Below are 27,136 nucleotides of genomic sequence, written 5' to 3'. Positions count from 1 at the left end.
GACAACATGTAAACAGAAACTAAAGATCAAGCAGTATTCATGGGTGACAAAATTTGGCTACCCTGAGCTGCTTCACTAAATTGTCTGTACAGTATCCTACACTTTGTTTATAAGCGTATCAGTGTAATCAGCTTGTAAATATTTCATAGTCTTGCATAGAGCATGCAACTATAATCAGTTCATTGCACTAAAGGGTGCATGCAATAAGGCTGATGTGACTGCACATGATGTGACATAACGTGCAAAGTGGTTACAACATAGTGTAATCACTTTGGTATCAGGATCTATCGTGCAAAAAAAAAAAAATGCCCCCAAACATAGAGGAGCTGGCTGTCCTTTGAATGGATGAGTCTGGTATGCAAAGTCAGTTATTATGTCTTGTAAAAATGCAACGCTGTCACATGCTTTAGTAAACAGGGCAAACGTCAAGCTTGATAGAACCACGGCTGCTGTAGTGAGGAGGAACACATGGCCTGAGGGTATTCTGTGTGTGTGTGTGTGTGTGTGTGTGTTGTTCATTTTCCTCTGGAGTCATGTCCTTCACTGTTTCTGCATTCACCTGGATATTCTGTGCATTATAGTGCGCGTCAGCAAGAAATCACTGAGGCAGAGAAGGCTTAAAGCAAATACATATTAATTTTCTCAGCAAAAAAAAACAACTCCTCCCCAGACTCAAAGATCACCCTCTTTCTCCCTTCTCTCTGTCATGAACAAAAACACAAAAACACACTTATTCCAGGCACTTTGCAGAAGCCATTGCCAATTCCCCCTCCGAACTCAGCCTTTTCCCTTTCCCATTTTCCTTTAAATGCACAAATGCACCATCTCCCTTTCGCTCACCATCTTCAATTTTGACTTCCTCTGCCTTGCCTTCTTTGTTTTGAAGCCCCCCCCTCCCACCTTACCCTCCCCTCCCCTTCCCATCTCCAAACCACCTCAGTGGGTGCCAAGCAGTCACAGCAGTGGCTTGATCCTGGCACTTATGAAAGGAGCTCTTTGATAAGCCTCGGCCAGGAGTAACACAAGGGAAGCAATCAGAGACACAAACTCAACTAGAGATGAGGCATCTACTCTGTTTGCTTGTGTGTTTGTGAGGTGTTTTTGTTTCTTTGACCTGTTAAACTTTCCTCTTGGAAAAAAAAAAGTTCCATGTTTTGTGGTATTCCCATGTGCACTTCTGAAACTCTTAGAAACACGTTTGTTCTGCCTCCCCATCTCTTTGTAACTGGGGAGAACAACAAAGTGATTAAAAGCTTTTGAGGTCTGTTTGGATGTGGCTGATGCCTTGACACAATGCTACTGAGGCTGTGGTTTCCTGTTCTTGTCTTGTTCTCACATCCGCTTACTTTTACTCTCTTCACAGTCTGATCAGCAGTACTGTACAACCATCTAAGCTCTCTTTTAATTAAACAGTTAGTTTGAAAGTTAAAGCAAATGCCTAAAAAAAGATTGCACTATATTTAAAGGACTATTACATTATTTTAAAATGTGCTGTAGGTGTTATTTTTACAGTATAGACATGTCTATTGGTAATGTGAATATTATACTCACCAATGTAGCTGCTTTGTTGTCATTTTGCTGTTTTTTGAATTATTGTACTCTGTGTGCTGCCTGTACGTTTGAGTGGTGCTCAGCTAATGCATGTGTTTCAACTTCAGCATGAAACTTTGACCAAGATATGTATGAATGGTTTTTAGAGACTGACATGTACTTCTTTAAGATGTTCTGGTCAATGGGTGAGTATGAATCGAGAATTTGTTGAAATGGACTCGAGACCAAATGACCAAGACTATTATTTATTTATTTTATTTTAGGTGTTAGGTCTTTTAAGATTGAAAGTTACAGCTAACCCTCCTATTGGTGTGATGATGGCAGTAGACAGACATGTGCTTCCTCCCTGACACATAGTGTCACCATCCACTTCTTGTCACCTGTCAGCACTGAACTTCATTGGAGCGTAACATGATGGCATTTCACACTATCCCTCCTTCCACACCACATTGTGCAGGCATAGCAACCAAACAGTAGGAGTCGGTGTTGCAGCAACAAGGCTGAGAACCTTCGTCTTCGTCAGTCGCCAACAATGCCAAATTTGTTCACTGGAACGTATCACGCCCCAGGTGCCAAAACTGGGAATCGACTCCATACTCTTTGTGATGCCCTTGCATCACCCATGCACCCCCCTAATAGTCTTTAAAATCTGACATGTAAAAGACATTACCTACTCAAAATCTGCCTTTGCCATATGCAGCTACTTAGAGCTCCAAAACATGTCACACTATTAAAACATGTTTCACCGTGACTGTCAGCACTCATGGATCCTCTCCCTACATGCTCCAGCAAATCAAGCAAAACAAACCAGCTACACCGATATAAAGCTCAGCTGTCATGGCAGTTGACTCCCTCTCCATGTTGAACCTCTTCCTTCCCTTCTGCTTCTCTATTTCTTGTCTCCCCATCTTTCTCATCTCTCTTTCATCACTATCACTCTCTGTTTGTCCTCTCTGGTGTGCATTGATCTCTGTGGTTCAGAGATTTAGAGATTTGGGGCACAGTGATCTGACTGGCAGTTACAGCCAGCAGGTGTGAAGAACAAACAATGGCCCCCTAAACAAACCCCAAAACCAATTTAGAGCTTGTGTGCTTCCTCATATAGGTAAACTCCATGTCTGTTATGAAGAATAAAACAAAACAGGCAAATATGCATTGCAGGCACACCTGGTGTGCTAGTTATTTGGGTATGTCTCACAGACTCTGCTCAGTGATAAATTAGACAACCAACTGGTAATGCCATAAGTTTGCAACTGAAGTTTAATGATGATAAAGAGACAGAAATCTAGCTAAAAAACTGGTGATATGTCAAGTATAGTGGTGACAAATACTGCATCCTGCTCATTGATCCATCTCAATCCGCCACCAGAGCTGAGTCCAGCTCAGCCGCAAGCAGTCATATCTATGCCAAGAATAGGCAATCATGACACATGGAAAGCCAAGAGTCTGCAGATTTTTTTTCCCAACCAATGAATGCAGCATCTGATTTCACTGATTAGCACAAGTTTAAACAGAAAGGTGGAATTCATTAGTTAAAAAATCTGGTTCATGAAAAACAGCCAATTTAGGCAAAAATGTGTCAAATCCATATCAGACAATACTCACACAACTCACTCAATTAAACATCAGAATAGCCACAACTAAATTTTTCTAATTAATTTAAAATCGATGAATGTGGTGTTACGCTACCAGCTGTATTAGTTTCCATTTTGAGATTCTGAGCGGCAAAATCCCCTCCTCTCCTTTTCCAACCACTGTCTCTGTGAGGCTAACATGAACACAACGACATGTAGATTGCATATTTTCTCCATTTCGTGTCCATTTAGTCTTCTGAACGGTTTCACATGATGACTGTGTTTGCTTGCCATCTGCAAACTTTGTCATTTGCTTTCTTACTTTACCATTCATCACTCTAAGGGATGAAAATGTCAAACAAACGACATCACTGCTGCATATAGATTTTTTTTCTCCCAACCAGGACCCTTAATTTGATAAAAACCATTAAATCAATACCTAAAAAAAGACTCCAATAAGAAATGGTGTCAGCGCATTCAGGTGGAGAAACGGGGTTATTGACACAGGGGAAAGGCAAAGAGGGGAATACAAGCGAGCCTATTCACCTAACCAAGAATACTCAAACACTAATAGATTTAATATCTGCAAACAAACCTGATCTAGTACGAAAAACATATATTTTACATCACAGTTTGTCTGATCATAACATGACACTACTGGCAAGAAAACTAATAAAAAAAATGTCTAGCTGGGTTTTTTAACAACCTTCACAGAGCAGTAAAACTTGAGATTCCTCTAATCTGACTGAATTTGAGAATGAATTAATGAGAGTTAGCTGGGATGAGGTTCTACAACATGACCAAGTAAATGAAGCGGTAATAAATCGATGTCAGGCATTGGTCTTATTGTTGACAAGTTTACTAAATTAACACAAATGAATACAAAAAGCCACAGAGAGAAGAACAGCTCTCGTGGCTGACTAACAATGTGCTGTCACTTACTGAAGCCAAGAGATTAGACTCTAAAAACCTTTGTCAAAACTCAAAATGGCACTTACTAGGAAATATTCAAAAGGGTACAAAATTGGGTAGTTAAGTAACTGCATATTTCAAAAGCAAATCATTACATTCAAGTCCTATTAGCAGCTAAAGTAAATGGTAATATAAACAACAGCTAAACAGTTTAATAAGACTAAATACCAATGTCACCCACAAATATGAACTTAAAGTTGAGGAAGACATTATCTCTGATCATGTACAAGTTGCTAACTTAATTTAATGATTTCTTCATTCAACCTGCTAAAGATCTTGTCATAAATGTCTCCCATATTAATATTAATAGCTTCTGATGAGGGTGATGTCAATTAATTTGAGAGCAGGGAAGTTGACAAATAAGCCTTGAAAGCTATTAGCGATTTAAACACCATTAACACTAAATATATATATAACCTAGATACTGTATTCCTAAAAAAAGCAAAGAGAGCATTCTGGTTCAGCCCTATCGTATTAATGTTTCTATAAAAACTGGGCAATTCCCAGATGGAAAATGCCTTCATAATGCCTATTTTAAAATCTGGGGTCGTTGAAGAGATTAGCAACTACAGACCAATTAATCTTTTTCCAGTCCTGTTTAAAGTGCTGGAGAAGTCTCAGAACAACTGCTACAGTACTTGGAGACAAACCATTATTTGCACCCTCTACAGTTTGGTTTTAGACATAACGATTCCTCAGAGTCAGCTACTTGTTTGCTATTAGAAAACATAAAAAAGCCACTTGATAAAGGAAATCATGTGGGTGCAGTGCTTCTGGATTTAAAAAAAAGACATCTGATACCGTGAATCTCAAAACATTCATTTCAAAACTTTCTTTAGATGTACAGTACATTGATGATACAGTCATCCATTTATCTGGCAAAACCTGTGATGCTGTTGCAGATAAGATAAAAACTTAGAGAAAGTATCCACTTGGCTTGATGCCTCTTGTTTGACACATAACATAAAGTAAACCAAGTCTATCTGTTTTCCCATTAAAAAGCTACCTGCAACAGAACCTTGAACATTAGAATTAAAGAGCTCATTCTCAGTTAAATTTTGAAAGTCATGCTATAAAGATTCATAAAACGATTAAGCCCAACCTTGGCTGCTTTAAGATGATGAATTGCTTGCCATTGGAAAGTGCCTTGTTGTTTCTAAATTCAATGATATTCTCACATCTGTCCTATGGTTTAACTACCTGGTCCCAGGCCAACCAAACCAAGATATGATTACAACCAGTAATCAAATCCAGAGAGTGTCTTCACAATCAGGCCAGGGAAATCGTGGGCAAAAAGCAAAAAAATATGCATTTTAAATACAAGATTTTAACTTTTGCAAACGTTATTGATTTTCATTATATAAAGCTTGCGTGTAAATGTTTAAATCGACTTGCACTTTAGCCTTTCTGCATCAAGAGACTGCATAGCTGCATCAAATCCCCCAGAGCAGCTTCAAGTGGCGACTGTAAAGTTTCACTCTGCAAAACATCTTTTGCTCCGACAGCTTTTTCTGTGAAAGGAGCAAAGTCCTGAAACTTGCTACCTGATCACTTTACATTTTCTGCAAACTTCACCACTTATTTTGTTTATCATTGTCTTATATATAGTTCTGTTCGCCATTAGCAATAAAATAGATAAATTATGCCTCTTTTAAACTAAAGTATGTTATAGATTAATAATAAGTCACTTAGCAGATAAAGCATTTTACTGGATGATAATTAATGTTCTTTTTCAGTGCTTGTTAACGAATTCAAACATGGGTCAAATTTGAGCTGCAAACACAATAGGAGGGTAAAGAGACAAACCTGGACTCAAGTCTAGCCTAATCTCTGAAGCTGCACGGTTGCTGTGCTTTGTATCTTGTACTTATTTTACCTTCTTTTTGCCTCACTGTTTTAATCTCTTTCTAGGGACACTTGTTACGAATTAGAATCTGCTATAAACACTATGCTTATTTTGTTATATTATATTAGAAAAAAGCTATGTGATGCAATAATTGCATCACATAGCTTTTTTCAGTTTGTCAATGTACACTGTATCTGCCCTTATCAAGCACAGATAAATAAATAAATAAATAAAATAAAATCAGAGGACATATATTGCCTTTATCCATAAAAAATGTCTGTGAATGATGTGCCGCCAAGATTATTTCAAAAAGTTTTCAAACAGTTCTTCTGCATGTGTGGCTATGTGTTTCATTTGTGTTACACAGTTCAATTTCTTGGCTTATGAGTTCATTCTTGGCATTAAGTTTTGTAATTAGCACCTTTTTTTTATTTGACAGGCTGCTAGCATTTCCTGGCACAGGAGATTTAAGTGCTGTCTTGAGTCTGTGCACATATATGCATGAATCTCTAGAACCCACCTCCAGGAAAAGAAAAAAAAAGATTGACTTTCCACAGCTCCATCTTTATTTTTAGAGGCTGGATGCTGATGAGAGAGACAAGAAAGCAAGGGAGTGAGAAACGGCATGAAAAAGTGGGGAAAAGGAGGGAGAGCAAGGAAAAGAAAAAGAAGAGAGGGATGAAAGAAGGGGAGCAAGATGGTCAGGGGGGTTGTGTTGGTTCCTCAGTGGTTCGAGAGAGTGGTAGAGAGGAATGCAATGTGATGTGAATCCTTCCTCTGAATGAGCTGGAGAGAGAGAAGGGGACGTAACCACACCAACCTCTCACTCGATGGGGGAGCAGAGGGGCGGAGGGCGGGGGGGGGGGGGGGGGGGGGGGGGGGTCTGCTGCTACTGCCGTATAAAAAGCCAAGCCTGAGAATCAGGCACCACAAACTCACCACACATACACACACGCACACACACACACATACACACACACATACAACAGATTCAGTCGCTGCTCTGTTTCTCTCACACTCACCCACTCTCACCATTTTCTCTCTCTCTCTCTCTCTCTCTCTCCCTCTCTCTCTCTGTCTCGCTCCCTCTGTCTCTCACTCCATTCCTCTGGGCTCTGCATCCTTCTTGCTTCTTCTCACAAGTCAGAATGTGTTTGTAAGTACGCACTGAATGTCTCCCTGTGTATGCTTGGGTTTCCTTAAGTCTTTTTGTATGTGTGAGTGACTGGTTGCCTACTTTAGTGTGACTGAGCAGAGCAGTGAGGTGTATCAAGTGTATGTGGGTCTCTGTCTCACCCTCACACACTCTCCACTCCTCTTGCAACTCTTCTCGGGATCTCTGGATCCCTTTCCTCGGTGACAGGCTCCCCACACCAACCAGTCACCATTTCCGCCCCCGGGAGACCCACGCTGGCAGCGCAGCCCCTTCCCCGACTCAGCATCGGGAGGAAGACCCTGGTGGCGGCTGCCGTAGGGGTTATGCTGGTCCTGGTGCTGGTGGTACTCATACCCGTACTCGTCAGCTCTGTGGGTACAGATGCCAGTCATTATGAGATGCTGGGCACCTGTCGTATGGTGTGCGACCCCTACCTGAACAAAGGCACTCCGGCCAGCAGCACCAGCTCCACCGGTCTCCAGGCTGAGGCAGAGGCGTTGAGCGACCACAGCAATGTGCTTCCACCCTCCACTTTACTGCAGGGCCCACAGGGAAAGCCTGGCAGGCCAGGCAAGCCCGGACCACCGGGACCACCGGGAGAACCAGGGCCACCAGGACCAGCGGGCCCTCCTGGTGACAGAGGGGATCAGGGAAGGACTGGGATTTTGGGTCTAGGGGGGGACGGAGCTATCAGCACGGCCACCTACAGCACTGTGCCTCGGGTGGCCTTCTATGCAGGGCTTAAGAACCCCCACGAAGGCTACGAAATCCTCAAGTTTGACGACGTGGTCACCAACCTAGGCAACAACTATGATGGCATTTCTGGCAAGTTCATCTGCAGCATACCTGGCACATACTTCTTCATCTACCATGTGCTGATGAGAGGAGGGGATGGCACCAGCATGTGGGCAGACCTTTGCAAAAACGGCCAGGTTAGTGGTTTGAAACTTTTTCTGAGTTTTCTGTCCTGAGTTAAAACACACCTGATACCTCTGATGCTCACTCTCCTCCTCTCCTGGCTTGTGTCCTCTATTGTGTCTCTCTTACAAGTCCATTACACAGAACGCTGATTTTTTCATAAAGCCGGTGAATAAAAAGTGACATTGTGAAGCAAGCGTGCGCATCTGCCGTGTGCCTCAAAGCCCAGAGCGCACAGCTGTGGCACCCAGCGTGCCTGGAGATAAAGATGTGTTGACTGGTTGCAAACCGTGTCCCCTCTTCGCGTGATGCGTCCTGACATTGCCGCGCCCCGCGATCCAAAGGACGGTCACAGTTTGGGCTGAGCAGAGGGTCCGTGCCGCTATTTATGCCTTAAATCGTTATATTTTGGAAAAGAAAAAAAAAATCGGGTCCTTGGTCATTTTTTAAAGTTGTAATTAATGTATAGTAATTTATAGGCAGTGCTGTTGCGATGGGGAAGCTGGAGTGATGATAAAAACGACATTTTTGTAGTTTCAAATGTTTGAAAGCTTAAAGGATGAATAGGACGCGCTCGACAGGCTTTTACTTTAGTTTTATAATTCAAGAGTCGTTATAGTTTAGTTTTGTCACATATCATCATCAAAATTATCATCATTATTACCATAATTTTTATTGTACTATTTCGAGGTGTGTGCACCCGATTACTTTTAGTTTCTATTTAAAGAAATCACACTTCTACCGTGAACTTTGGTCTCTGCGCTTTGGAAGTGGACTGGAGGGGAAATATTAGAAATATAGCTAACAATTTTGACCATACCTGTTTGTGCACTGGATTATGTTGCCTGTCCGTCGCTGCATCCATCTGTCTTTTGCAGTCGCTTTGAATGCATTCGGACGTCTACATGATCTATTCTCGGCTTCTTTGATGCATCGTTTTAATGGGGCTCTAATTTTATTTCGCGCCCCGCAGGGTCCTCTCAGGTTGGTAATGTGTGTAAGTGTAGTTTGCAGCCTTCCGATCAGCCGTCAGCTCTCTTATCATCAAAGAGGCTCTGTAAAAGAGCCTGTAAAAGAAAAAAAAAGATGGATGTTACAGTTATTGCAGTTAGGCTATTGTTTGCTTTGTTTGCTCACAGTTGCATCTGTGTCACATAGATTTATTGTCAGTATCATGTAAAGCATTTAAAATACAGATGTATTCATTCAAAGACAATAGATCAGCAAAGAAGCAAGCAGCCAAGTTTTTAAGAAAATACTTACTTATGCTACAGTATAAAGTTATAAACTGTAAAACTAAATTCAGACATGCTGACAAGCAGAATTTCAATAGCTATTTTAGAAAAATGCTTACTCAACTTAAAGTTAAGGGGTTGCCTGCATTTTATCTCACACATTGACATGTTTTCTTATTTGGTTCACAAACCTAGCAGCACCATATGTCATAACACCATCATCTCTTGTCTGTATCTGTATCTTTCTCACTGTATATGATAAGTTAAGATCAAACTCAAAGCTGACAATACATTAATAGTGCTACTGCATTTCATGACCATTTGGAGTTTCTGCTTATTTACCATCAGCTTCCTCTGCAGTCACAACAACAAATCTCTGCGATGGGATAAAATCAATAATAAATATGATTATAAATCCACCAAATCTGATCCTACAGCTGTTATTTGACATCATTGCTCAGCAGTCTCTCTGATCTATTTCATATGTTCACATCATAATACTGGCATTTGTGAAATAATCTTAAATTTAGTACATTTTCATTTACACACTTTTTAAAAATGTCCCACTCCCCATGTTGAATATTCAAAATTGAGAAACAGTGTTTAATTAAAGCAGGAAGCTGTTAACCTTACAAGTGCTGAGACCATGATATGTACAGATTACAGATAAAATAACAGTTGGCATCGGCTTAGCGGTGTAAACCTATACAATCACGAAGGCAGCTAGAGGTTAAAACCCTTACCAAGTTTACACCCGGTAAGAAAAAAAAGAGTTGCAGCAATTGCCTTCTATATATAATGTCTCACTCAACAGTAATGTTTATGGGTGGGCGTAAAAGCATTGATATATAATAGGGGAAGAAGAACATATGTTCCTGTAAAACGCCTTCTGTTCCCGCTTCATTGTGCTCCCAAGAGGAGGGTGTGGAGGTACTTAAGTTAGACGCACACAGTGTGCATCTCCAGAGACTCGTGTAATGTTTATAAAGTGGTAACTGCTTCTCTTTCTCTATCTTCCTCTGTGCCATGTACAGCGTATACATAAATGTGTAGTTCACTCACTGTGGTGTTTATTAGTTTGTGTGGTTGGCTGATGGATAAGGCCCCAGAGTCTTAGTCTCTGCAAATGACTGCGAATGGTTATAAATGTTGGGCCAAGTTATGCTACATCATTGATGAAGTGCTGAGAGTCAAACTGAATCTCCTATAGTCACACTTGTGCACTCCTCAGCTCATTAAGGCTGCAAAAAGCTACACTGTGGTTTGGGACAGGGGAGACCAGGGAATTGCAGACAATACTAGTATTTTATCATCTTTTGGCTATAGTGAAGTGGTGGGTTTCCAGGCCCTGCAGTGCTGTTTCACCCCAGCATGTGCTCCTCCCACTCCAGAGGTTCTTACAAGCTAACATCAATATCTGCGGGTTACTTTATTTCCTCTCCGCATCTTCTACTTCTTTTTCTTTTTGCTTAGTGAAGAATCCCTGCATTGTCCCCAGAACTTTGCACTTTTTTCAAGCTAGACCAAAAAGTGAGCTTCCTGGAAAACAAACAAATAAGGAATCTATTTTTAGCACAGCACATTTTATTTGCTTCCTCTCTGCACACTCTTTTGGCTTCCTTATCGCCTGTTCTTTTACTCATGTGCCAAATATTCCAACCAATCCTAAACTTCTTCCAGTAAATCAATGCTTTGCTTTAACTTGTCTTGAACATGTCTTGACAGACAAGGCAGTGACAAAGAATACAAATTCATTGGACTCTGTCGAACGGGGAGAAAGAAAAGAGGACACAGTTATTGTGCTATTGTGCCATCCAGTCTATTTAATTGTAATTAAAAAGCTTGAACCAGATCCAGGATGTGTTTGCGCTTCTCCTCTCCGTTCCCTTCTTAATATTGTTATTAATCCGCAAAACCGTTTCAGAGTTAATTAAAAGCAATGACTTCAGCGTCAGTCTCTCAAGAGGACCATAGTGAATAATCACTCTGTCTCCTCCTTTAATAAGCTTCAACGTCCTTCGTGCACATGGCTCTTCCTAGCAATTACCACTGCAGTCTCCTTCTCACATACACACACATTCGCAAATGCTCACACACACGCCTATGCTCATGCTTGGTCCCCCCACTACCCCACACCCACCACCCTCCTAACCCACTGGCTCAACCCACCCCAACTGTGCACTGCCCTCCATCTCTCCTCTACAGCAGGTCTACAGGAGCTCACCTTTCTAAATGAGCAGAAAGTTTTCACCCTAAAAGGAAAACTTCTTGTAAAAAGCCGCAGCACACTTAGAAGGGTACCCGGATAGCGATATCACAGAATCGATTCGCTAACACACAGTGCCATCAATATTCTTCATTGCTCTCAAGTGATGCATTGCACTATGACAGAATCAGTTAGAGCATACCACCCTTTGCTTAGATTTTGTTTTTGTGTTCACCTCGCTTTGAAGAAAGAAAGGCTTTTTTCCCCCCCCACCCACAGCGTTGCTCACGTTAGCTCAGTTGCAAGTCCCTGTCACATAATTCGACTCAATACGCCCATGAAGACACTTCCAGGGGGGTTTCCAGCTCTAGTGCACATGGAGACTGTTTATCCTGTTGCTCTGTATTCAGGTGAAACCCACGCATTGTGCTTCAACACATGTGGTGTCAATCCCAACATTAAACATACAAGCTGAGCCATCTGGATGAATGACTGCTCTGTTTGATTTGAATATTGACATATTGACAGTACGCTCTAAAGAAAGGTGTGAATATAAAAAAAACAGATTCTTTTCATACATTTCATTTAGGGTGGGCTGTAGTCCGTTATTTTTTTCCCCTATAAGTTCAAAACTGATTGATATTTTAATATCTGTCTGTCTCAAAATTGTGAGTGGCCATTGAAAGCACTAGACACCTCTACAATCTGATTATTCAGTACCGTGACACCCAGATACAGCAATACTTAGACTTGATTGATTTAACATTCTGGTAATGTTCTGACCTGCTATTCTTCATCGTGGTGTGATTTCAGCACTGAGAGGCCTCTGTGTGTCTGCCTGGTGTAACAGAGAGACTCTGTCTGAAATAGACAGGCAGGGTTTGAGAGAGCCACCCTCTGTCCCTCAGCCTCTTTGCTTGCGGTATTGATCTCCTTATGTGTGTGTGTGTGTGTGCGTGCATGTACATGTATCTCTTTCCTCTTTTTTCTTTTTGACAGACCTATTTTTTTCTGTGTGATGTATACCGTGGCACTTCTTCTATAATCAGCCAGAGAGGTAGTGGAGGCGGACCTTTGGCCTTGATCTGCTGTGTAATTGGACATTGGATTTGACACTCTGCCGAGTGGAACATTAGAGCTAGCCTAATTAGGTGCGAGGGCTATTAAATGAAGATTGGCCCATGTTGTTAGGAAATACCACACAGATTGGAAATGTCAAGATGACATCGGGCAGTCATCTGCAAGCACAGGGAAGAAAATCTATCATTTATTGGTGAAGTTTCAAAAGTTGCTCAAAAACGGCCCACTCCTTGTATGTAATAATTTGATTACTTAAAAACATTTAGCAATGAGACCCTCAAATCAGGAGGCATTAGAAGGTACCAGAACACTCTCCCTGTGCTGGCATCTCAGATTAAGTAGCTAATGAAATACAGTTATAATGTCTCATATGTACTGTGAAACCAAAAACATACGGTCTAAAATAGGCTATGGATCATCTCCTGTGGCTGGCTGACTCAAGGATGCTGTGGTGTTGACTCACAAGGCTTCTTCATTATAATGAGGGCCATATGGGAGATAGACAAGTGCCCCTGGCCCTCTTATGCAAACATCTCTCTCTCCGTCTCTCCCCACGCCCCTGACATTTAGCCATCCCCCGAATTCAGTCTTCAGTGATACCCACAATTATCCTCTCCCTCTTCAAAAGGAATCAGCTAGTCAATGGCTTTAAATGACTCACAGTCTGCTACATAACTCAATGTGTTTAACACCTCCTCCTCCCCTCCCTTAAAATGAATATGGGTAAGACATCAACACTCACTCCAGTAAGAGAGGATGAATCGGCTACTGTATGAAAAATACATGTCACTGCAAGGCTGATGGTCTGCTTCTCATCCAACGCTTACATAGAAAATCACTTTGCCTCATTTTAGAAGAGTCCTTTTAAAAAAAATAGGGAAAAAAAGAAAAGTGAAAATCTTAAACCATGATACACAGTGCTTCAGGGTTAATAGGAAGCACAGAAAAACAGGCTTAGTGTGAACAAAGGTTGAAAAATTTCCAGCAAAAAGTCTCTTTTCACACAGCGCTGCGAGCAATGATTGCAGTTTTTGGTGTTGGAACTTGAGGCAGACAGCGCTGTCTACCTCAGTAATTAACTGAGCGTGATGAGTCAGACACGAGAAAGAAAAGAGTGGCTGGATTGCAGGTCAAAGTTGATGCCTCTTTTTTCCATCACTGTTTCCCTTGTCAGGCCTCTTTCAGTGACATTTTCAGGAGAAGCTGTCCTGATGTCATCCTCTTTGTTGCTCCTGCCGAATTGCGACGCTGCTTTCCTTGGCCCCTTTTCAGCAGCATTTGGATTATGTCTCAGTGATACACCTTACAAACTAATGAACTAATACCTGACGCTGGACTCACCTTTTAGGAGTACTGGAAGCAATTTCATAAACGGCGAGAGGTTTGCTCAGTTAAGTCATCCAGGCTGAACAGGTACAAAGAGAACAGCTGGTGAAATTAATTCAGGAGGCCTTTTTCTACTCTCCTCTGACAGATGGCAAATCTCCTGTTACCACTCATTCCTCTTATCATGTTTTCACTTAGGTTCCACCGACAAAATAAACCCATAACCCACGGCAGACCTGACGCTATCTGACAACTACAACTACTGCAATTCTCTTGTAACCCATCGTGATTTCCTGTTCTCATTATTTGAGTAAAATTGCTTCTCATGTGTATATGTGCACACAAGGATGCATGTAAATGAATGTGTATGTCTGTCTGTCACTGTGTGTGTGTGTATGTGTTTATGTATGCATGTCCGTGTGTGTGTGAGTGTGTGTGTGTGTGGTGCAGTCAAATGTTGGAGCAGGCTCAATAGCCGTGGCAAGCTATCTAAGCTGCTATCTAAGCTGCTATTAGTTATGCGGTTCACGGCTGGAATGTTCAAACACAATTAGATGGAAGTACACTTTGATTTAAAGAGGACCAATAGACTTGTTGATCCAAAATGGAGGCTCAACATCAAGTCAACAAATCCCTGTCAGAGAAGCCTCGAGACGCGTCCTTGTCATTGTGACAAAGCTTCTTGTAAGATCATTGTCCCACTGAGACATTACAAGCTCCTCCTGCACTAGACACAACAGATGCACAACAGACTTTAAACTTTACTGATTTTAATATAAATAGTATTTTATATTAAATCCAGCCAATCATACAATGCCTTTTTTCCAATGCCATACTGCCTTTTTCAGTAAAAGCTTAATGTAAAAGAAATCTAATTTATTGAGGAACAGGGACAGTCAGTATTTTAAAAGGACATAAATTCTTCTTCCAGAGTCATTATTGATAACTGTCACGTTCATATTCACAGTGGTACAGTGAACAAATTGAAATAATCCACATTTCACTTTCCCAGGCACACATTATCTATTAAGCTCAAGTGCAGACTTGAATTTTCTGTGTCTCCACTCAGAATATTATTCAATCAAAGCCATCACGTTGACGATATGACGGATACGAACACGCACGAGCAGCCACAAGGAAGACAACATCGCCTGACACCTCATTTACCATCACTAGAGCCGGCGCTTACGGCCTCATGCTTTGTTTGTCTTGTCAAAGTTCCTCTACATATTCTGTGTCAAGGTCACGCACTGCCAGTTGGCTGTTTGTCCTGCTCATCTCTCGCTATACATCCACTGTACCCTGCATATGAACCTCTAACTCATATCCCTAACAAGTTCCTTGTGTGCTGTAGAAAAAAAAACAGAAGAAGGAGCTCCCTGATCATTATTTCAAAAATAGTCAGAGGTTTTATTCATGCATGCTTATCATTGAAAGCAAATGGGGGAGGCAGTTAGTCTCAGATGGGGATAAAAAACCATTCGAGCAAAGAAACAAAACAAAAATAATATTGTGGAAGAGCTACAATGTAAGGGTCTCTAGGAAGTTTACTTTCACTGGGGCTTTGTTCATTCTTTCTCTGCTCAAGGAAAATGTGGTATTTGTACAGCATTGTCCCCACCCCCCACTCCCCACTCCCACCCCCTCCTCCCAATCATGCTTTTGAGGATGTGTTAAATTTAGATCCTTAACGAGCAAATGAAGAGAATAATTTAAGCTATATTACACATCTGTGACATTGCCAGAGGTTCACAGGATCTGTATAAACACCTACAAAATAAATATTTTGATAAAGTTTCATTAAAATCCCAACTGACAAATCCTCCTGAGCCATCATCACCCACTCCCCCATCAACCAAAAGCGGTAACCCTCTAATAAGATGATGTTGACTTTGCACATGGAGGGCACATCATATAATATTAATATGCACTGGACGCCAGCATCAGAATCAGAACAGGAGGCTTTGTTTGCACATCGATATGAGCTGTGCTAGATTTAATCAGGAGGATAAACAATAAGAAAAAAATGTACAATATTCCATATATTACCCCTGCATCTTAAGATCTCTCCTCAGAATTTCATTATCCAGATTAGCCTTTACATCACTTGCACATTTCATACCAATATAACTTCCATTGTGCACAGTATATTGTTAAAAAAGGTTTAAGATGTTCACCAAAACCTCTTTTCAACTATCTGTCTCACCTCACCATAACTAATTGGAAATCACACCTCTGCCAGGTGATTTGGTAGATATAGTAGAGTTTATTTAGCCTGTGCAAAGTCATTAGGACTAAAATGTTGCTGCACATAATAATAATTTGAACAAATGTTACTGTGAGCGCTCTGCCCATGCTCGATGTTCTTTTAAATTCACCTAGCTCACTATAAAAGTACTGCATACCACTTTTATTTTTCACTTCAAGTTTTTTTTTAAATCACTGACAATATGTTGTAAAGAAGACTGAAGAAGACTCAGCCTTGCTTCATAATTCAATGCCGTAAGCTGAAGGTAAAGCAAAAAAACAGTCTCTTTGAAAATCATACAGAGCGTTGAGTGTCTGATGGGTAGCAGGAGGACTTCACAAGAAATCCAGCTGAATATTGGCCTGAACGTAATAATTCAAGTGAGGGGGGGGGGGGGGGGGGGGCATTAAAATTCCATAATATTTATATGAATATTTGTTGTTTTGCAGTCCATCCTGTATCGTTGAATTATTGAAAATCATGTTAATAATGGCCTCCTGTCACAAAGCAGCTGGATAGTTGTTATTCTTTTCACCGAGTGACACAGAGAATCACTGTGGCAACCCTTGATATGTTGATTTTGGGGAGGGGGCAGGATATTAGTAGAAATGCTGTCCCACCTATCTGACACTTAAGATAAAGTGCTCTGAAGAAAAGTGTAATGCAATGTTACTTTGAATTCTGTAGCACACAGTCTGGTTTAGCCAGTACTGCATCTTAATATCGACATGTCTTTTACAGTAGAGGTGCAAGAAAGAGTCTGTCTTTGATATTGATTGTGTTGCTCAGGGATATATAGCAACTAAGACTCCTGCATTGTCCTCCTAAAGATTTTTTTTGTTTTTTTTCACTCAGTCTAATTATATATTCATTTAATTATATGCATTTATCATGTAACAATGATTCAAACTCCTAAAAAAACTATCCAGTTCATGAAAGCTTTACTACACATTTTCATTTTAATAAGACATTTTAACTTTGCACCTCTGCACATCTGCTGCACACAGACAGTAGCAGTAGCTTGTTAGCAGTGAAAGCTACTATAGTAGAACAAGACAAAAAGAAGAACATCTTTAATTTAATTAACTAAAAAAATAATCATTGATTACACAATTAAATAATAACTAACACAAAATGAAAGCATTAAACTAGCATGTTGTTAATTGAGTGGAATAAATGACGAAAATGAAGAAAAATATGATTTATGATTTTAATATGTTTAAATGTCAAGAGAACCTTTTCCAGACACCCTGTTAATTTTGGCCACAGTGATGCTTTCTGTGCAGGAGCTCTCTGTGAGTAGCTGGCCTCTCCTCACATTTGTAAATATGCCTGTTGTGTGTACTGCTTAAATAGGCCAACTAATTATTGGGCATCCTCTATGCCGCCTGTTGGGCCAGCTTGTCGACACCCGCTCAAAAAGCCCCGATTTAAAGCTGTGCGGACTAACACTGAGCCAAGGGAAGGGCCACAATGGACTTTGGAGACCCGATAATGAGCCACAGGAAAACACTTCCAATGCACGTAAATTATCGATTTTGATTCAACTTTACTGACCAAACTAAGTGACTAATTGCCTTGTTTAACCAGTGTCTACTTGAAAAGATATACTGTACACTACTTTCTTGTTTTTCATCTCGAGAGAAAATAATGATCTTCTGGTTCGATTGTGTTCTACTTAAGTTATGTCTGATGCAGTTCTCCTTCTCCTTGTTAGTAGCTGTTTAATAGCACTGAGATACAGTTTGTTTCAGCTCTGTGCCGTAGTACCTTGGATTTGAAATGAAACAATACTGTACCTATAAGGTTAAAGTGCTGACTTGCAGTTTAAATTTAACATCCATACTGGGTGAATAGTTTGAGAACTATAACCCCTTTTATAGCAAATTAAAGGTGACCAAAGTTAGCATAAATGCAAATATGGTCAATGCTTAGTTGAAAATCCTTTGCAATCAGTTACTGTTTGTAGTTTATAATAGACATGCCAAGCTCTGCCTGCAGCCACATTCACTTCTTGTTTTGTTTTGGGGGATTTTTGTATTCAGCCTAGTCTGCAGAAATGGATGCTAAGTTGAAATGAGATCAAGTGACTGACAAGAACATCCTACTGTTTGGCTGAAAGAAGCGTATTGGTTGTCAGTATGTTTAGGATCATTGTAGTATTTGCAGCATTGCCACATTTGGTGAACCACAAACAACCTGCGCTGTTCAATCAATGCGCAACTTATAATGATTGTTTATTTATAAGTAAAACCTGGCAGAAAATTACAGACAATACTGCATATGACTGTCCAAACACTTACAGACTGCACTGTACCGCGTAGGGTTACAGTTCATGACTGTTGTGCAGGGTAATATTTAATTAGGCCTGGTGGCTCAGCAGACAAAGACACACACTGTATGCTGGTTTTCAGTAGATGACCTTCACTATATGTCACTGCTGATTTCCCCCGAACTTTTACTCACGCTTTTTAGTTTTCATTAAGCAAAGAAAAGGCTACAGATAGAAGTCTTAAAAAATTGTAGCTTCAGATATAACTTTACTAATAATGTGACCAATTAATCTACCACTGTATTAGTATCTCTCTTTCATTCATTTCATCCACAAACACATGCTCATACATACATGTATTGAGCTTGGGCTTTTATGTGCACACAAACAATAGCACAGCCATTGTTCAGCACCAATTTGGCATTGCAGCTGCGCCTTCTTCATGAGAGAGAGAGAGAGACCATGTTTGTGGTGGAGGTCTTAATTAGCCAGGACAGGTTATTTAGAAACAGCACCAAATGTCCTGTAGTGAGACTGGCAGACCACACACACACACACACACACACACACACACACACACACACACAAATACACACTGACACACAAATATAAAGGTGAAAAAAACCCTTTTTCCTCCTTTTTATCATGCAAAGTGATTCTTAATTTCTCACTATGCATTATCAAATGTCTGCTTGTATTCAGTAGTTGCCTTTAGTTGCCTTTTCTCAGTATGTTCATCCAGATTGAAAACCTTTCGTAACCCTGTTGTTCAGTTTCGGAGACCCTTTGTGTGATTTTGTGTGGACCTCTTGTTCCAAGGCTGTGAAAGACCACTGACTTGATTGAAACCATAAATCTGCTTGACAGACTGGCCTGAGATTTGACTGACCCTCTGGTTGCTGCTGGTGGTTTAAAAATATTTTGTGCCATTGATGTATCCATTAACTTGTTAAACTTCACAATGAAAAAAAAAAGAAAAAAAAAACTTGTAATATTGCAAACGTCGTTTTCATTTGGCTCTCCCTAAAAACGCTCTCTTGTGATTTAGCAGCACTGTGATTTTCCAGATTAGTGACTGTTTGTTTAGGCTCATGTTTGTTCCCCTTTCATTACCTCTGCCAAGAAAATAACTTTTATATTTTGTTTGAATGTTTTTAGTCTAATTTGTTGTTTTAACAATTAATTAAATTAAATGTTTAATTTAATTTAATATATTTAATGGAATATATCAAAACCCAGTAAACAGAACATACTGTAAGGCAAAGAAGAAGTGATCAGTTTTTGGTGTGTATCTAAATGAAAGCAAGGATTTGTTAAGCACTGTGAGAGAGACTTTCACTATTTTCTCATAACTCATGCATTTACTTGAACTTAAAACAAATTATTAAAATAAATAACTATCATGATTTTCTGTAATTGTGTGTATTTTCGTGTAGACCTTGAACTTATTAAGATGACAAATGAAGAGGATTTTGCAGCCTTTGCTTGGAGATCTATGACCACTTATAAATTCTAAAAACTTTTACTTCAGATGTATGGTAATGAGAGTCTTTAAAATGGAAACATTTGTGTGTAAATTGTGTTAGAAAAAGAAACTAATTAAACCAATGTCATAAAAAGTACTGTAGCTAATACGCCTACCCGCTCTCTCCTGCCTCTTCGTTTGTCCCTGTCCCTCCAGGTTCGAGCCAGTGCCATCGCCCAAGACGCTGACCAGAACTATGACTACGCCTCCAACAGCGTCATCCTCCATCTGGACGCAGGGGATGAGGTTTACATCAAACTGGATGGAGGCAAAGCCCATGGAGGCAACAACAACAAGTATAGCACCTTCTCTGGCTTCATCCTCTATGCAGACTGAGAAAAAGACAAACACAAAGACAGTCAGCACAGGAAGAGATTGAGAGAAAGAGTTGTATGACGGGGAGGGAGGAGGATGTGTGTGTTAAAAGCCGGAATGCTTTCTAGTTTTCCTAAATCTCTCCATCATCATGGACACCTCTGCTTCGTATCCATCAGCCAAGACATCCAGGCTCTGTAGCCGAGCCTGGATGCAAAGCTCCTGAGGACACACTGAGAGGGGCTGGGCGGGAGGTGTAGGAGGAGCGGGACGTGAGGTGGAGGTGGGCTGTGTTTTCAGCACTCTCCATCACAATGCAAATGTGTCAGAAGCTCCTCGCTTTCAGTGTCTCTCCTCTTCAGCCCTGCTCCATTGCACAGAAATCTCAACAACAACAAAAATGAAAACCCTGCAAAAAGTGGATGATCTCACCTCTTCTCTCCACAGTGGCAACAGTCAGCTGTACTGTCAGTGGACTTGATTGACTGAAATTCGTAGTGTTGTTCCGTGCAATTTTCCTTAGATTGTGTTTTTATTTCGTAGACATGCGTAATATTCTACACAAATGAGATTAAAAAAAAAAAGAGAATATATTTGTCCCTTGTGAAGATATCCTGTTTGACTGAGCGACCGGATTTGTGAGATGTTTTTTGTGATGCAGCTAAGAGATCTAACCACTGGAAAAGAAATCAACTCAAGGCTGTCACTATTTCATGGCAGTGGGTGTTTTTCTTCATCGCTGGGTACAGCAAGGTAACTATATATTGTTCATGTGGAGAATAACAATACATTCTGCACTGTACCTTCTGCAATATATCTAAAAAAAGAAACATATAGACAATACCCTTTCCACAAACCTCCTCACTCTGTTTCTCACACACACAGGCGCACACTCTCACACACACACACACACACACACACACATACAATGTCCTGCTGCTGTTTGGATTAAAAGTAGAGTTCAAATTGTCTCTTCAATGTTCTAGTCTTATGTAAATGCTCCACTCGGCACAAGCAGCTACGTGATGAAACAAAAACTTGAGTTTCTGAGGTAAGCTAGTTGAAGAAGCGTCCATACTTTCTTCTTCTTCTCTGCTGTGCCAAACCTCCAAGCCTTGTTGCACAGTAAAAATCTTGCTTCTGAAGCAAAGGGTGAATGAGAAGAAGTCACAAAAAGACAGAGAAAGAGTCAGAAGTGAGAGATGGTGGGAGGGTGGAGGGGGCGTTAAAGCACAGTAACAGTGAGTGGGCAATTTTTCTGTTTCAGTGTCTCTGAGCTTCACTGGATGTCATCCATTCATTAGCTGCATATTCACTGACACACAGGCATTATGGTAATATTTACTCAACATGGCGGCCTGACAGCTTGCTTGAGAATGAAATTGATTGGGTGAATGACATGGCCTATTATGACTGCACGTTTGTGTGCGTGCGTGCCTCTGTGTGTGTGTGTGTGTTGTGTGTGTGTGTGTGTGTGTGTGTGTGTGTTTGCACGTGTGAGTATGTATGTTTCTGTGCATACCAGTGAGTGTCTGCATTTTAGCATGTGCCGTGCCATAGCTACATCGTTCTTTTCAGAGTTATTCTGTGCTACAGCCAATGACGAAGATATTTTACTCAGCAGCCAATGAGATTGTGCTCTGTAGGGTGGTTGAGCCTCTATAGATATGATGAGAAGAACAAACAGCTTGTAAATGAAATCTATGACATGTTTGTCTATCTTATCTTTTGAAAATTGTTGAATACATTTAAATAATAAATGGGATTTTTTGAGTGACTTGTCTCACGAGAATTCTTGTATCCCAAATAACGCTAATTAGGGTAAATGATATGTAAAGGATCTCATTTTCTCTGTGAGACTAGCTAACTACAGTGCAAACAACATGACTTGAAATGTGTGTTTCTTGTTGCTGTTTAAACTAAGAAAATTTAAGAATGGTCTGTCAGTTCAAACATTAAAAACAGATCCTATGAGCAAGTCCCTCATCTCTCTTTTCTCTCTAAAAAGACAAACCCTGAAAGTATATTTAGGGTTACAGGTATTAAGGGAAAGATGTTTGTGTTTATCTCCCTCCGTTGTATCCTAAAGTGGTCCTGTGAAGCATCTCTCCATCTGCAAAGGTGCGCTCAGAGATAAAGACCCTCCAACTTTAGCAACATGCACCCATGGCGTAGAATTCGGTTTTGGTGAATGGCGATGAGTCCTTAAGGAAACGCAAGCTATTCCTCAACCAACAATCGCAGTGTCTTCTAACAGATTCTCATCAACAGAGTGATATACCTAGCGAGAAAGTGAAGAAGGAGGAGAGAAGACAAGGAGAGGGAAAGATTGAGGGAGATAGAGGAGGGGTAGAATATGGTTTGACAAAGACAGATGGAGACATGAAAGAAAGAGTCGGCCACAGAGAGAAGTAATGGGGAGGGGATAGATAGAGAGAGAGAGGGTAAAGAGAAATATAAGGAAGACAGACAGAAGGAGAGGGGAGACGGTACAAATTTGAGGTGGAGAGGGAGGAGGGCTGGATTGTTTTCAGGGTAGAGTGATTCCCTGTCGAGGCTGTGTGAGGTGTCAAGAGAGATTAGCTGGCGTGAAGCTGGAGGAGAGAGCTTGAGATAGCTTGGATTGGACAAGTGTCAAGGACTGGACATTCTTCAGACCTGGCAGGAATGGGATGTGACACTGGATGCTATGTTAGTCTGCACTACTTTGCTCTTAATGGAGGCAGTGACCCGTTACTGTATTATTTTATCCATTTCACTATGGTGGAAAAAAAGCTAATCACATGCACACTAGTGGGAATGAGCACATTTAAACCACTATCATCTGTAATTTTGAAGACAGTATTTTCAAAAACAGGATCATCACAAAAAAGAGGTGTCTACCAGCTGTGTTTTAGTACCAGATTCAGTTTGAAATTTTATGGTTTATATAAACCCACACAAAATTGAAAGTGGCTGCCCTTGAACACACATTGACGTGAAGCCATCAAAGCATCTTGCAAAGGCAGATGGTGAAAGACATAAACACGCAAAAGTAAAATTGATACCATGTTTATCTTCTTCACTGGAAAAAAAAATAGGATCCGCTTTGTGAAAGGGAGCAACATGGTTCATGTACAAAGTGGGTCTCACAATTGACACAGCTGGGCTCTGAGAACAAAAGAGTAATAAAGTAAATGGTTTTTGTAACAAATTAGCCAATTACACAAACAGAATCAGAGAGTCCTATCTGTGAAAGCGGTAGCATATAGGGCTCGGATGGGTGAGAGTGTGCTGTGATAGTAGAATCGATGTATATGTGACGTACCAGACAGTCAGCGTTGAAGTGGACGTTGAAATGTGGCCAGAAACAATTTTCCTGACAGGAGACAAACAAACAAGCCACAGAGCAGTTGAAAAGCAATCATGAAGGAGTCCAAAGTTCCTGTAACGGAGGGAGAGAAGGACTTTAAGGCAGAGTATGTTCTAAATCTGTTTCTGAGGTTGATTGCACAACATCTCTTTAACATTATGGCTTTTCCTGTTACTGCACCTTGCAGGTGTTGACATATGTTTCCATTCAGAGGGGGGAGCGTGACTCTTTTTTTGTGTCACGTGCACATCTCATGAGAGGAAACTGAACTAATGGCAGCTAATGGGGTGCTGCTTCCACCCCGGCAGACAAGGACAAGAGCCCAAGTATAAGACACCACAATAATGTATACCATTCCTATGAATCCTATAGTCTCTCATTTGTTATGCTAATTGATCTAAAGTGTTAATGAATGTGATCTTGATAGTTATTCTTAAACTAGATATATTTAACACCTTTTGCAATTGGCTTTCACAGCAGTGCTCTGTGGGCAGAAACTGCTAGAAGAACTTTGCTCAAAAGCACTTTGGAAACCAGTTCAGTATTACGAAAAGGTTTCCATCCACAGCAGTAATTTTTACAATTCTGGCACCATCATTTTCTCTCTGTATTCAAGCCTGACCTTTTTCTCTCACTTTCTTTTTTTATTTTTTTATTACACCTCTTTTCTTTTCTCCTTACCATGCCCTCCCTTTAACCTGGTATGACAAACACAAAGGTTAGGAAAGCAGACAGCTGTTAGTAGACCGGCCCTCTACTGCCACCCCGGAGCTTCTATACATGCACGCACATGCATAAACGTGCACACACAATCCTCTGCATGATAGCGCAGTCACACATTAACAGTGTCAACCTTGCTCTGTTTGCTCCTACCACTGCACATGATTCCTTTTGTCAGTTTGGGTTGTGGCCGAGGAGGAAGCCTTTCCAAGTTGTCCCTGGATGGTCTGAAGCTGCCAAGCCAGGTGTACTCTGCAGTCACTCCCTGTGCCGAGGGAGCTGGGCGAGCTGAGCCGCACAGGCTCTTATCTACAGGCCCACCCTCAGACTGTGTGACACCGTGACCCCACCTTGCCGCTCCACTGCCTTGTATACACTTGTTCAATATCGCAATAACATATTCCTGGCCACAGCAGAACGAAAGTTGACTCATACAACTTCAGACACCTCTGCCCCTCATTCCTTTCTCCGACTTGCCACATCTGTCGTCATGCGCTCAACTCTCCCTATATTTTCTTTCTTTGCAAATGACATGCTCATGGCCAGTGCTTGCCCTTACATGCTGCAGACAGAAAGAAGACAGGATGCAATGCGGTAAATGTTTCACACTGTCTCCATCTTCTCACAGTAAAAAACACCATGGTATCTTCACATGTTATAGCACTGCATCTCCAGAGAACTCACTGTAAAGAGATATAAGAAAGCACAAACAAACATCCAACATGGATGAGTTTTTTTCCCTTCAGCAGGCTGAGTGCATTAGTGACCTTTTAAAGTGCTGTCTCCCTGGTGCTTTGCACACAGCCCAAAGAAGAACAAACTACTAATAGGGCTAAAAAGCTGACACACTTTAAACAAAGATCAAACCATTTCTTGGCTACGAGGCAGTACTTGCTACATTAATGGTATTCAATTATGTAGCCAAGACAAACAAACATCTTTGTAGGCAAACATCAGCAGCCAAATATGTAAAAGTGCAGAATGAGGACCATGAATTCAAAAAAATACACATTAATACGCTAAAAGAATACACAAGTTTAATGTTTTAAATAAACTGTAGTAAATGCTTGGCTACTCATTGTTCTACAATTTTGATAAAACTATTTTTCTCATACAAACGAGTTACTGCATGTTTATGAGAAATAAGGCTCTGATTCTAGAGAAACATCAGCTTTACAGATGGAGAGAGATGAGGACACATAGTGTGAAACAGCTAACAGCTACTGCTTGGATAAAGAAACATTTGAAAATCGGCAACTTGCAGAGATGTAAGTATTTGTTTTCTTCATCTACAAAATGACCTTATTGGTTAGAATCGTGGGAGGCAGTAAGCTCACACCATATGACTCTAATTGCAGCAAATCTGTATCTGTGTGAGTGTTTGTGCGAGCATGGGTGCTCGTGTGTGTGGAGTGTACTGGTGTTTGCGTGAGCGGACATCAGACAGAGCTACAGGGCCTACGGCAGGGAACTGCGGCGAGGTGGATAAGCTCAGAATTGCAGAGGGCAGATGTCAAAGAGGAGATATTACCCTCCACATTACTCCCACTCGAACAGGATAGGCCATTACACAGTGTATTTCAGACATTAGCATGTAGATAAAATAGATATTGACAAGTAAGAGAAGAAGTCACCTTGGTAGGAAAGATATTGTGAATAATATGCAAAACCTCTACAAGATGTCAGAGGGAGACAAAGAAATAAGTAATTATGCCAAACTTCTAATTACTCCGTTTTTCAAACCATAAACGAAAAAAGACACCAGATTCTTGCATAACTCAGAGCAGTATGCTTCTACTGAGTAATAACTCTCCAAATTTAGCTTGGTTTGTTATCTCCTGCTGCTTCTCAGTGTCTGATGGATGTGTGGCATGCAAGTCATGCCGCCTTATGTCACCTGTGCTGCACTCGCTCTGGGCAGGGAGACAGGGAGAGAGCCATGGGAGGTCTGGAGGAGGCCAGAATGGGGGAAAAATAGACATCTGTGATTAACACATACAGACACGTGTCACTGTGGAGCTTTCGCTGGGAGGCACGCTGGGAGACGCTCACACACAACCTGCTCTTGACGGCATAGGTTTTCCTAAATAAAGACGCAGATGAAAGGATGAAGAAGTCTGGAGAGGCCACGATGATCCCACAAACACATCCACACAGGAACATGAGTGTTTGCACTACATGAGAAGAAATGAATTAATAGACTGAATGAAAAATACATTTCAGTGCTGATATGAAAAACAAGCAGCTGCCAGCACAGGTGCATGTGCTACCACATTCACACAATGTACACCCACTCAGCCACATGTGTGCATTCATCTCACACCTCTCTCTGATATGTACTTTCACAGTGAATTGTTTGTGGTGTTACATAGAAACATTCAAATATATAAATGACCTCTGGATACATGCCAATTCAAGAAGGTCTGGGGGTTTGCAATGACAATTCCATTATTCTTTTCTAAAACCATATGCTCTCTCTCATTGACACTCATTGATACGCTACATTTCCTAACCCCCTCTGGCAACTTTAAAGGATAGTTTCACAATTTGTTTGTATTAAATATAATGGACAATAATAATGGACAATAGACATGTGCCCATATGAAGATTGAAACAGGTTTTTCTTGCTGCAATCATTCCTCCTGTTTATACTGACCATCAAAATAGCCTCTTGAAATTAGCTTATAATGTTACTGAAGATGGACAAACTGCACACGTTTTGAGAAAAAAGCTGTTTGAGATAAATTGGATATCTTCCACAATTCTGTTTTTTATTTCATTTAGAACAATTCTCTTTATGACAGTTTTCCTGTTTAGCTGCAGTAGAAGGATCGTAACAA

At 40.8% G+C, this 27,136-nt stretch overlaps 1 protein-coding gene across 1 annotated transcript; it reads left to right on the top strand.

The window, feature by feature from the left end:
* Positions 1-7,404: 7,404 nt before the first annotated feature.
* LOC128378384 (C1q-related factor) lies at positions 7,405-20,245 on the top strand. Its single transcript, XM_053337885.1, has 2 exons — positions 7,405-8,031; positions 20,066-20,245. Exons 1-2 carry the CDS (start codon positions 7,423-7,425, stop codon positions 20,243-20,245), a joined length of 789 nt encoding a protein of 262 aa, XP_053193860.1. The 5' UTR covers positions 7,405-7,422.
* Positions 20,246-27,136: the final 6,891 nt, after the last annotated feature.

This window comes from Scomber japonicus, chromosome 18 (assembly GCF_027409825.1).
Source record: "Scomber japonicus isolate fScoJap1 chromosome 18, fScoJap1.pri, whole genome shotgun sequence".
Classification (NCBI taxonomy): domain Eukaryota; kingdom Metazoa; phylum Chordata; class Actinopteri; order Scombriformes; family Scombridae; genus Scomber; species Scomber japonicus.
This window is presented reverse-complemented; position numbering and strand designations above follow the sequence as displayed.

Coding starts and splice junctions, on each gene's coding strand:
- LOC128378384 (XM_053337885.1), top strand. CDS start 7,423: ATGCTGGTCCTGGTGCTGGTGGTACTCATACCCGTACTCGTCAGCTCT. Junction 8,032..20,065: donor ACCTTTGCAAAAACGGCCAG/GTTAGTGGTTTG, acceptor CTGTCCCTCCAG/GTTCGAGCCAGTGCCATCGC.